The sequence below is a fragment of the Drosophila takahashii genome, chromosome 3R, assembly GCF_030179915.1.
Source record: "Drosophila takahashii strain IR98-3 E-12201 chromosome 3R, DtakHiC1v2, whole genome shotgun sequence".
NCBI lineage: Eukaryota > Metazoa > Arthropoda > Insecta > Diptera > Drosophilidae > Drosophila > Drosophila takahashii.
Window position 1 is genome coordinate 16,922,484 of NC_091681.1, and position 13,373 is coordinate 16,935,856.

The window sequence follows — 13,373 nt, forward strand, 5'->3', positions numbered from 1 at the left end:
TGCTACTCATATAGGTAACCCAAAAAAATAAAATCGATATGAAACGTAGATCGATTTTACGTTATTTTAGATCAACTTTAATTTAATAGGCGGCCAGGTAAATTTGACCTGGTCAAAAAGAGTATTTCATGAAAAACGATATGGGTTTTAAAATGACCTTAAATTTACATGGCCATATCGATTTTACGAGAGCATGCTTTTTTTTTGTGTGTACAATATAAGGTTATATCCAAGGTTATCTGAGAACCTTTTACCAGCAGAAACCCTGCCTCTTAAGCAATCTCTTAATCATTAATCATTAGTGATCTTTACTGACCAGATGTGTTTGTGTCAGGGTGCTCAGCAGGGCCAACAGCCGATGTCCGTCCCGCAGGTCCAGAAACAAATCCTTCACTGGCGTGCACTGGGTATCGATGAGATGTGAATTGATCCATTTCGTGAATGTTTTCTTCTGTATGTGCTGTCGTTCATCTAGAGCAGGGAAAAAGTAAAGAAAAAATTGAGAGAAATGGTTAGATCCATTAGTGCCAAAATAGTTGCCAACTTTCTTTAGTTAACCTCGAGCCAAGTCGGCCGGCTTTAGTGCCAGATTGTAGGCCATCGCCATCGCCATCGCCATTACCAGACCAGGCCAGACCCAACCCAAAAGAGTCTTTGGAATTCAGACTCGAGTCTTGTCTATCGCAAGGGCCCAACCCAAAACGCAACTCAGCACAGGCCAGCTTTGCTTTTGCTAATGAACTGCAACCAAACGTGCCAAATCACTCGCTCGAAATCAATTAGCGGAGACGTCGCTTGCAGTTTTCCAACTCGATCATTGAGAGCCGAGAGTCAGTCAGTCAGTCAGCATTTGAGTACGGATTACACAGAGAAGAATAGATCGTAAATCGATATAAACTTAGGAAGATAAGCTCTAACTGCGCCAAGAATTGTCTTATTAATAGGAAAAACAAGAGAGCACTCTATAGTCGACTATTAAATACTCGTTAAATAAAGGAGGTACGAGAAAGATTGAGATAAGCATTCAGCTACTTTCGTAGGTATTAATAAAACCAATAAAAATTGTATAAATACATAATAGGTGAAATTATCCCTTAGTATTTGAATAGAATTTTAAACTGTCAGATTTCCTATTTAATCAATAACACTTAAACCATTTCTGATCCGAAAAATCTATACCAAAAATTATGAGAGCAAAAAAAAGATCTTTTTAATAAGAGAAATACAATAAATGTAACTTTTTTCCATGTGCAGGGCTATTATATCCCACCTTCTTGTCTGCGTCATTTGTCAGTTTTGTGTGAAACCGCAGCTCATTCTGAACGAAAGCAATTTGCATCGCTCCTTAGAAGAAGTCTCTGATTGATGGCCGTCTTGGCCAGACAATTATATGAATTGGCAGCGGCTTGCGTGTAATTACTGATCGATTTTTGTTCTTTTCGGCCGTAAGTAATTACTGCAATGTTGGACTCTTGATTTGACTTTGCCTTTTCTGCGTTTATATGCAAATTGACAGGTGAACTGGGCTTTGGAAGAAACTAGACAACTCACGGAATGCACAGAAAGCTCAACTATGTCACGCTCTGAACAACTTTCGGAGCCGATTACTGTAATTAACTTCTTCTAATCGGTTTTGGACGAGGTGATGAGGCAAAACCTAAAGTGTGTGGCGACTTAAGCTAATTACAACTTATGTAAGCGGCTAATTAGCGGGTTTGAAGTTCATAAAAAGTTGTAAGTCTCTGATTTAAGTGATATCAAAAAGTTAAATGTAATAGAAGAGTGTCTGGCATTGATTAATCAGCAATTACAAATATCAAAGTAAATTTACCACTTGATAAATAGTTTAAATTTCATTATATACCTTCAAATATGAAGATTTTTTCGCCAAAATATTTAAACTTGAATAAATCTCTCCAGTTTATATCTACAATTTCGATATGCACTTTACATGATTTATATAATTTATTAGATAAAGAAGCCTTGTTTGTATTCAAGTCCTAGAATCTTCAATTTGCCCCCTGAAATATCTCATTACCAATTCAAAGAGAAACACTCCCAAGCAAACAGGGGCATTCCATTGCGGAGGACATAACTCATCGCATTCAGTGTGGCAAATAGGAATAGGATAGCAGGCCTCTGGCGAAGACACGAGGAGGCACTCAAGACATCGCCGCATTCGCAGTCGCAGTCGCTCTCAATGCGGAATTTAATTGCCATATAAATGAAGGACAGCTAGTGCCTCCCCGAAGACTAATTGCCGAGCGGGCGAAACGCAGCACACAAATATTGATCGATGTGGCAAGTCACGATGCTGCCTCTGCCTGGCGCCTTAGTTTGCGACAAACTGTTGCATGTGACCCACAAATGAGGCCAACTGTAAAATGGGCACCAAGGCAAAGGACCCAGCAAAATTGAGCCTAGTTCTAATGGGTCCGGGTCCTCATGATGATGATGGTGATGCCACACGTACGATTGCCGCCAGTCATTCAGGCCATTCGGCAATGAAAGCGATTTCCCTGGGAATTCTCCGGGGGACGACTTGTCCACCCATCCCCAGCCAATTTCGACTGCCACCACCACCCGCTGATAATTAAATGAAATTTCATTAATTGAGCTTTAGACTCTTTGCATTCATTAACTACACACTCTCCCAAGTGTCGAGGCTGGGCAAAAGCAAATGGAACTCTGCCACAGTTGAAAATGTCTATGCTGAGATGACAGAGGCGTAGCAATAAAGGGGTTTCGCATAATAATGATAAAGCAATGAGAAAGAATTTTAAAATAATACATAAATTGTATTTAAGTTATTTTAAAAAGTTTCTAAAAGTGGCAGTAAAATAGAATTGAATTATTCTATCGAGTAGAGCTTGAGAATGATCGATATTTTCACAACATTTAAAAAAAATATCAATAAATAGCAAACTGTCGATATTTTTTAAGCTATTCATTTAAGCCCTAATTAAGACATATTGAAAAGAGATTTCAAATCTCAACTGATTCTGTTTCCCGAATGACACCTTTTATATAATCAAATATTAAAGCTTGTCACGGAACTTTGCCCACCCAAGTGTATTAAAAATCAGAATTATTCTCGGTTCTTATTCAACTTTTCAGCTTCACCCCTTCTACGGACGCCCCTGTCTTTGTGGGCAATTATATATATTTTGCTATGCCATAGATAACTGCAGCATCATCAGCTTTGAACAGCAGCATCATCGTAGCCGTCAACATTTTCCAGCTCCCAACGGCAGCCGCATTTTCAGTGTCAATTACTGCAATTTCTTTAGATTCCCCCCTCCAGCTCACCTCTCCCCGAAAACCCTCTTCAGTTTCAATTGGAAGTGCAGTTTTAGCATTTCTTTTTGTTTACCAGGAAGCATATTTCTGAATATGTGCTGATGACCATCCCCTCTCTCAGCCGTAATCCCCCGACAAACAGTTGGCCCAATGCCTGCTATTAGGCAGCATCGTTTTGTGTGCTGTTTGTTTTCCCAAAGTTGTTTGCAAATTGTTTTTCCCCGGAAAAACTCTTTCATAGCTGGTTCACCCAAAGTCTTGTCTACCGCTACTGTTGTTGGCCGTGCTGTGGCTTGTTTTTTATTGTCTGTTTGCACTTTTCAATGGGATCCGAAAAACAATTCAACTAAATTTATTGGTGAAACATAAAGAAATTGCAAGTCGAATAATATTTATCACTTTTCTTTATGAAAAGTTTTTAAGAACTTTTGTTCAGACTTTATGATGAAGAAATAATTTGGCTTAGGTTGAGAATATTTCAATGATAATTGGTGGTGAAAACTTAATTTACAGATAATTAGAAGAACTTATCAAATAGCTTGCAGAACATAATTTCTGCTCAGTTATAAAAAATATTTTCAATTAAAAAAACTCATTATAATCCTTTAAAAACTCTTCCACACAAAATCAATATGGGCATGCGAAACACAAATTACTTCGAATATTTATGTCAAACGGCTCCCAACAAATAACCTTGGAATACAAAACAATCAAACGAAATTTGCAATTCACATTTTTGTCGATTTTTGTTTTTTTTTTTTTACGTATTTTTTTTTTCCATTATTTTCTATCTCTTGCTCTCGACCGATTATTATTTCAATGTAGTTAAGTTTCGAGGCAAATTTATTGCAAATTGAAAAACCAAGCAAAACAGAAATATTGTGTGCTGACTCGAATTCAATTCAATGGAATTGCGTTCAATGGATCAACTGGCTGAATGACGTACTGATGTCATTACAGTTTGTCTTTCCCAGTTCGTCCGATTCCCCACAATCCCCCATTCCCCACCTTTCGATTCACATCAGAGTCTCTCCCTCTGTTGTTATTGTTACTTTTACAAACATTTATTGCCTTCAATTATAAAGCAATAAATTGATATTTTATAGCTTTTTGTTTGTGAGCCCAGAGCAGGCCGATATGTAAATCGAGAGAAGCCGAGCAAAATTGTTTGATGTGTAAGCCCGTTAAGCGAAAAATATCGATTCCCAGTCGTTATGTCTGTTGTGTGATTTTTTCCCCGATTCCTGTCATGATATAAAGTTAGATTATGGCATTATTCTTTTGGCAGCTCCATTGTGAGTGTGTTGAAATGTTTTAATGTTAGATGAAAGTTGCTCAATGGAGTGTGAAAAGTTTGTCGAACAGGCTCGTTGATTTATTGACAGTCCGCTGAAAGCCGGTTATTGGGCTTGAAGTATCAAATTAAGTTTGCAAATTGGAGAGCGGTACTCAGCGATAGACAAATTTATGGAAAATATTTTTATTGTGAAATATGTTTTCAATTAATATTTGGGAGGGGGTTTTATATTTTTGATTTGATTTTTTATTTTAGTTTTCACTAAACCAAAACCTACAAAACCATATGATTTGGGCTTATAATAAACTTGTATAATATTTTGTTCCTTTTCCGTTTTTCCAACTCATAAGTAAATTAGCTGAGTAATATTTGTTAACAAACCTAGTGATTTATTGTTCGTCTTTCTGAAGGCCTATTATGATAATTATTAGGCATAGTATTTTCAAGTTAATTGGGATATGGTAAGATAATTATAGGTGTAATGAATGTTTAGATCAACTTTTCTTTTTTTTATTAAAGGCATTTCTTTTAATTATAATTTATTATTTCTGCAACCCTTTGTGCTAGCGAAAGTACTTTCCAGTTTCGATTTATTTGATTGTAATATTTTCTGTTATATTCCTTATGGGTTTTTACTCGTATTATTCTAGCAAAGCGTGACCCGCATCGAATGAAATGAAAACAAAAATTATATATGTAAACAAACCAAACTGAGGACGAGGGAGTGGGAGTGCTAGTCGTTGTGGCAGTGTTACTTCGACTGCCCTCAACTTCTCTCGGTCTGTTTATTATTGGAAGCCCGTTTGGCTTGTGCCGGCGACTGTGCCTCGATCCCTCATTTATTGTGGGTCAACAGACAGCACCAACACGCACTGGAATACCACCAACTATAGCGCCATTGAGCAAATATTTATTTGTTCTCCCTGCATGTGTGTCAAGCAACATGGATGAGGTGAAGGAACTCTCCTATATGGCCACGAAATTGATAAGCTACGCAATAGTTTATACCTCTCTTATCAGTCTCGAAATGAGAGGAAAGGAAAATATAGGCAAATAGTACGTTACGCATTGGTTGGAAAATTAACGGGCTAGCGTTCCGTTCGGTTGAACATTTAAATGGGTGGGATAGTACTTTGAAGTGGTATTTAAATAAGTACTTCAGTTCTGGGAATTGATTTAAATATTAAAGCTTAAAATAGCTTATAGAAATATTAAAGATCATTTATTGGTTCAGTTAATCCATCAGAAATCTAATTTATAGACTTGCCATTAAGATTAAATAGTAAAAATTTTATGTTATGAAAATATGAATATTTTTCATTACAAATATTCTTCATAACTACAAACGAATTAGTTTATTAGGTTTTTGGGAAAGATTAAAGAACATCTTAAATTTTATTCATCTGACAAATACAGAAAATATTTGTATGACAACTCCGAGCAGCATTTAAATTTACGATAAACCTATATTTAAAGCTGAATAAATGGCAAATTTAAAGGAATTTGTCTCTTCTTCTGGTTCAGTGCATTCTATTTTATGGCCAAGCCCCGCACTCACCAAATTTTCTATAATCTCCCCCATGGTTGGATGAGTTTCTGTTGTCATGACTTTATAATGGAAATTTCAGCTTTCTTTCGGTACTGAAGGGAGGCCAAAAAATTTAATTGCTCGGTTTTACAGGCCATATGGGAAATTTAGACTTTGGCGACCAAAATTCCATTCGCACACACGTAGCTACAAATTTTCGATCAATTTCCCGGTATTTGTTTGTAGTTCCACCATCAAGCTGAGTTCGATTACCGGCAACTTTTGTATGGCTTGGAACGTGACTTCTTACGACATTTCATTGCATGTGACATGCATTGCGATTGGAGGTTGAGCTTATGTACAATTCACTCTAGAGCTTTTCCCTTAATTTTTTGAATTGCTTTTTATTTTTCGTTCTTTTTTGCAAAACATACGAATGTACATATTTTATTTTAACAGCTTTTGCTTCATTGTTATGTGCGCAAATTGAGTTTTGGCTGAATTGAAGGGAAACAAATTGGTAATTTCGAGAGCAAAATGTTTTATTCAATCGGTTGATTGTGTAGTGTCGAACTTTTTTATAGAAATAGTTCAGCAAATTGGCATTTTTAGAAGGGGACCAGAAGTGGTTGTTGTTTTTTTAATTTAAAATACATTTCAGCAAAGTTTTTTTCCAATTAAACCCCTTTTATGCTAATTTAAATAAGCTTTTAATGCCAAATTGATTTTAATTAGTTTACAAATTGTTACAGATAATAAGAATATATATTAAAATTTCTACTATACCTTGAGAAATCCTCTTTTTTATTAGATATGTGACTTTATATCAGCCAAAATAAACACAAATACATTTTACTTACAACTCAATAACTAGTTTATCACATGGCGCTAATCTTAATATTTATTTATATATTTAACGCCTCGTCGACGACCTGTTTATAGGTTCTTCAAACACTCTCCCCAAATTAAGACACAGTTTAAGGCAAGAAACTCGAAATTAAATGCATCATTCGAGCAAACATTTGAACCACCTTTGAGCCCGCATAAATTAGAATAGACCAAAGTGCATTTTCAATGGCCCAAAAAGTCTACGAATGCATATATATGTGTACAATATGTAAATGGTAGAGAGGAATGTTTGGGGGAGGGGGGAAAAGCCTGGGAAAACCTGTTCCCAACAAGAAAATGCCGCTAGCAGACACCAGCATGTCCGACACTTTAAGAGTGAGTTTCTTTCCAAAGGCTTTATCAATGTGGGAGACCCAACAATACGAAAAATAACAAAACCTGGTCATGTCTACGAACCCCACCTCCAACTCCAACCCCTCCCTCATCCCCACTTGCCGTGTCCGCCCCCTCAACTTTGTTGCTGTATTTGTAGATACTGAACTGCAAGCGGAAGCTTTAACTCATTTTTGTTGCTCATATTTTTTTTTGTAGTTTTTTCGAAGTTGTTGTTTTGCCGCAAGTTCGGTCAACACTTTTATTTTTTTCGACGCTTCCGTCGGTTATAGCCGGATGGCCAAAATGTTTACGGGTGTTAATAACGCGGAGTTCAAAAATTTTAATGATTAACCTGCTGGCTGCAATGGTGTCAGGGAAGTTATTGAAGGAAAACGTTCAAGGTGAAAGATTAAAGATTGAATTAAATTTATTAATAGTGAAAAATATATTATGAATGTAGATAAAATTATAGATCCCAACAAACTTAAAGTAATGTATTTTGTAAAATATTTCCTTTCTGATCATTGTAAGGTTAACAAAATAATTAATATTATTTAATATTTTTTCTAAAATTTATGCCTGTTTCTGTATACATATTCTCTATTTAATCATAAGCTTCATTTGTTACCCACTTACACAACACTTTAGAAACTGCCCCCCACTTATCTATAAATATTTATGAAATTATTTAGTCATATCTTAGCCAAACGGCCCACACTAAAAACGCTTTACGCCTTATTAAGTTCAGTTTTTTTCGGCCGCTTTTGGCTCTCTCACTTGCTCTTGCTGACTGCCCACTTTTGAGATTGTCTGTCTGTCTGACGGTGCTCGAAAATTGATTACAAAATCACTTAACCGCCACCGGTTTGGCTGCCGTTTGCTGCTTAAATTTTACGCATTCATTAATGTTACGGATAATTGAATTTACTTATCGCGAAATTCATTCATTCATACATTAATTGCAAGTCAAGCAGCAACGACAAGCCTTGCATCGTCATCATCTTCATTATTATCATCATCATCACTTTGGTTGACAAATTTCTCAATTCCCCGCGGTGATTATTGTTTAGAGCTTAAACTGGTTCTTAGCCCGGTCTTAGTGCTTTCAAAATATTTACTCGGTGATGGTGGAAATGTTTTGTTAATGGACTTTAAAGAGGTTTAAAGATGCAGCAGCGGAGGGTTTTCAAATAAGTAATGCATGATTAATTATAATATTTGTTTTATGTTGTTTGCTCTTGAGCTTTATTTCTTCCATTCTCCGTTTAATTGATGGGTCACAAAATTAATTTTGTTTGCAAAAACAGTTAAGAATCTGCTGACAGAATAATTTAAAATAATTAGTTTGCGGGTAAATGAAAAGGAATTATTTGCAAATACCTTTAAAATATATCGAAATTATATTTTAAGAGAAAGAATTTTTGCCAACTTGATTTATTTATTCAAGAATTAAACAAAAACTTCTACTAAGCTTTTGAAAACTAGTTTACTACTAGATTGTTTTATTTTTGTCCCATTTTCAAGCTCATTTCATTTTCAATTTGTAGTTTTTCAAACAAATTGAGAGTATAAGCAGCAAAGGTTCGCCTTAGGGAACTTTTACTATAATTTTAAATTGTTGCCTGTACTTATTTCACTTTGCCTTACGGCTCATTTCTCCGAGGGCTTATTAAAGCTCGCTTTACTTGAATGCCGCTTCAATTGCTTCGAGCACTTGATCCTGGCTCCTGTTTTTGCTCCTGCTGCTCCTGCCACTTTCGCTACATCAAATCGAGATGATGGCTTCGTTGTTATTTTTATGAACGCCATGTGAGAGCGAACGAGCCCCGTGGCCCATGGAACCATGGAACCGCCATAATTGATAGGGGTTTAAGTTCGGGTTTCTGTACATATGTACTTCCACTCCCCTTAAATGCGTGAGAATTGGCAGCATTCGAGTCATGTGTTATTCATTTATATGTAACGATTCGCTAGTGAAAATTATTGGACAAATAATGACCGGACATATACACACACTCTCGTGTGGGAAACACAGATGTGCATCTGATAGTTCGTATTTGCCGCTTGCTTCATTTAATTCCTGTCAATTAAGCGATGTCTGTTTGTTGTTCTTCTTCCTGGAGGCTTTTTAATTGAATTCCCTGACCGACGGACCGCGATAGGCACTCGCTTAAAATGTTTGTTTATCAGTTATGAGCTTGAGGATTTATTTATTTACCGTTGGATACACAATTCACGCAACCCTCCCATAACATTTAAAGAGAGCTCGACCGAACGATGACATTTTTTTATCAACTAAAGGTGCACACAATTTGCTAAAGTACTTCTTTAAAGAAATGTGTGTTTCACAAGCTGTGATTCAAGACAAATAATGCAGTTCAGATAAAATTATTAGGTAGATTAGGTATAAGATTGTCTTAAAGAAACAATTTATAATTCAGAAAATAAAAAAGGATATTTTAAAATGGGAAAAAGGTCCCTAAATTATTAAAAGCTTTTAGATAATATTTTTTTAAATAAAATATGTTCATAACTATTACAATAATAATAATATTATACCGATTATTCTAGCTACCTAAACTTTAAAGCTTTTGGCTTGTGATATCTAAAATATATATATAAGTAAGGAGCAGCCTATTTTGATAATTTTATAATGGCCTTTGCCACGTAACTTGATATCTGTCTAAAATTCGATAGCTGGCACAGTTCGATCATTGAACCTGCAAATAAAAATTGATATCTGACGAAATGCCACCACTGACCTTATTTGTTATCAAACTTGACATTATTATTTTGAAGTGAATTCAATCAATTCTCTGGCTGACATATCCATCGATTTGGATAAGATTCAGGCTCTCTCAACTGACTTAAAGTTGCGAAACGCACTGTCTACTCAGGTGCACTCGAGGCTGACTGTTAAACACTAGACAAGCACCTGGAAAACGACAAGTCGTTGGTGTAGTCAAACAATGTACATACGTATACGCAACTAAAAATAAACATGGCACAAACTGTCAACCGGCTTTAATCAATATTTTGCCATTGCTCACCCTCGCTCGCTGGCTTTAGTATTAACAATAACAATATCAGGTTCATGTTCGGACGGACGATGGACGATGGCTAATTAGAAAGTTTTCCTAGCCAATAAGGTAAAAATCGAAAAGCCAAAGCCAAACATTGCAGAAACAAAAACAAAAGGCGAAAGATTGTTGAGTGAAATGTTGGCCAACTCACTTGACCAAAAGCTGCTGGGCATCTCTTTCCTTTTTTCTCTCCTTTCACCATTTTATCCCCGTCTCTTTTACACCCGGCTTAGGCCCATTGAGGCGTTACAAATCATCGACTGCAACTGATCGTTTACCATTTTGACATATCGATGCATGCACACGCGTACTGTTTATATGGCAGATAATATCGTATCCAACTGAACAAACCTCTCTCGCAGTTTGTAACTTGGCGCCCTTTCTCTTTTCATAAGATATATACTGAAGTATATATGTACGTCGGCGATTGTTTTCCCCCTGATTCTTTACTGGCACGCAACATCGATCAATGATAAGACAGTTTGAGTTATGAATTGAATTTATTATTCGATTTTCAGCGGGTGGGCAGACTCCCAAGATCGCTGTGGGGCGGGGCTGCCATTTTGTGGGGCGTGTAGATTGATTGCCTAAATAATAATTGAATGAGAAATTATTGGCGGTCTTTCAACGAAGAGAAGAACAAGATCCATTTCAGATAATAGAGACAATTTGAAGAATTTCAAGTATTTGATTGGAGTCTTTATCGGGTAAGTTTAGATATGAATAGAACATTTTTGGAATAATACAATGGTGAAACATGATGCTTAAAGTTGTATAACTTCTTTATAAACTGAAGGACATTTCAAGCACTTTAATTCAAATCTTCATGTAAAACAACCGAATCCAATGATTATATACAATTAAGTTTATTCTACTAAAAACTTTTTAATAAAAAGGTCAGTAAATACAAATATTTTTGTTGAATTAACCTTGAAAGTTTCAAAAAAATCTGAAAACCAACTAAAACTCCCCCATAATTTCCACTAAGCAAATATGCCCCCCAAACATTTCGTTTCTCCCCTCAACTTAGATACAAAATCCAATCAAGCAATAAACAAATGGAAACCCATTAACCAAAAAAAGAGCAAAATAGCGGGAATAACAAATTGCAATCTGTAGTTGGAGTAATTTTTTATGGGCGTGCGCATACTTTTTCACTCCCTCGTGTGTGTTAATCCGTGGCACATATGACTTGCATTTGTGTGTGCTCTAGATCCAAAGTCAGCGTTTCCAAGCCAAAGCATACAAAAATACCAAAAATCAAATAAAAACCGACACATGTGGCCAAATGCAAATGCGCACTTTGTCGCATTCCAAGCCCAGCTGGTCGAGTTGATTCGATCTGGCGGCTTTGCCGGTTTTAAGTCGCAGACAAACCAGCGACAGACATGGATATGCCTAATGCCATCCAAATTCGAAATTGGATTACAACAACAAGTGAATACTTTTGTTATTAGGTCGTGCAAATTACTCTATTTTTATTTTATTTATTGGATATATGTAAATGTCATCTCAGTCAAATTTTAATTTGATAAATTAAATCTTAACGAGGTTTTAAATATTTTAAATATTTTCATTCGTTCTTCAGAAAACATTAACAGATACACTTTATTTTAAATATTATTTATTTTTTTACTTTAGAAATAAAATTTGGTAGCTTTAAAATGTTATTTAGATTAAAGTATATGCTAATATTTCTTATTTATTTGCTCTTAAAAAATAATAAATAAAATTCCAGATTTTTAAATGAAAATTTTCCCGAATTAATTAGATATTTCAGATCAAGATTTTATTATCTTGCTGCATTATTTGCTTGGAAATACAATATACCCTTACATTTTTCGCTGTTGACGATTATAAAAACCCACACACATTAGACTTCTCGCACAAATTGGTGCGGTTCGTATCTAAATCGAGTCTCAATTACACACGAGGAAAAGCCCCTTTGCCGCCGATTTTCCACCCCCTTCCCTGGCGGTAGGATTCTCATTAGCTGAGCGCGGGTTACGCAGAGCATTCGGCAGTGGAGCGTTGGCAACCGCCGTCTGTGAACCAAACCACACCCTCTCTGGGCCCCCCATCCACCCACCACCGACTTTTTTCACTAGCCCCCTCAGAACTCAACCGACTTTTCATTTGCCTGATCATTAAATGCTTAACCAAATGAGTTAAAGCGATATATCTGTGGTTCTGAATGGGTGTGTGCCATCACTTTGTTGCTTGTCTACACTGGGAGGAAATGGAATTATTTAGATTAGTTTTGGTTTACTTTGTTCTTGAGACGAAATATATATTGGCATTTGATAGTAATAAATACAAAAATGTTTTTTAATCTAAAAGTTCCATCGGTTTGGTTTATTTGGAACCCAATTTCTTAAAAGTTAAGTGTTGTCTTAATAATTTTACATATCTTAAGTTTCAAATCAAAGTTTTCTAAGCAAACTTTTACATTTTTCTAACTTTTCTTACTGTAGTTTATTTTACTCTGATATCCAAATTCTTAAAATAATGTAAATTATAGATTTTGTAAAGCAAAATGTAATTTTCTCAGTGAGTACAGATATTTGTGTGACTACGGGCAACATGTGGTCGGTTTGTCTCCGTTCTTTTTAAGTCGGTCTTGCAGCTGAAGAAAGCATGGAAATTATCTCAGAAATGTGAAATGGGGGCACGAGTTCTGAGCTCTCGAAATGATGACTCTCCCCTCAATGGGGTTAATTTTCGAGAAGGGGGTGTTGTGGTATCATCTTTGAAGTTTTTTGTAATTATCTCTGAACATGTGTGGGAATTAATGAATACAGAATAATTTTCAAACAGCGTTTCGTTTTCACTTTTAAGCTGGAAAATTGGGCTTGCAATCATGGCGGGAATGCTGTTGTTTCAAATTATTATCTAGATTGCATTTCATAGCGCTCTTTTAAACTTTTTCAACGAATTAGGA

General features: G+C 35.9%; 1 protein-coding gene across 14 annotated transcripts in view; it reads right to left on the minus strand.

The window, feature by feature from the left end:
• The window catches only part of Dys (Dystrophin), a 152,198-nt gene that overhangs the window by 133,829 nt on the left and 4,996 nt on the right, over positions 1-13,373 (minus strand). For all 14 annotated transcript variants that reach the window (XM_070216825.1, XM_070216826.1, XM_017151713.3 and 11 more), the window contains one exon: positions 317-471. In XM_070216825.1, coding sequence (XP_070072926.1) covers positions 317-471 — 155 coding nt within the window. The remainder of the gene's footprint in view (positions 1-316; positions 472-13,373) is intronic.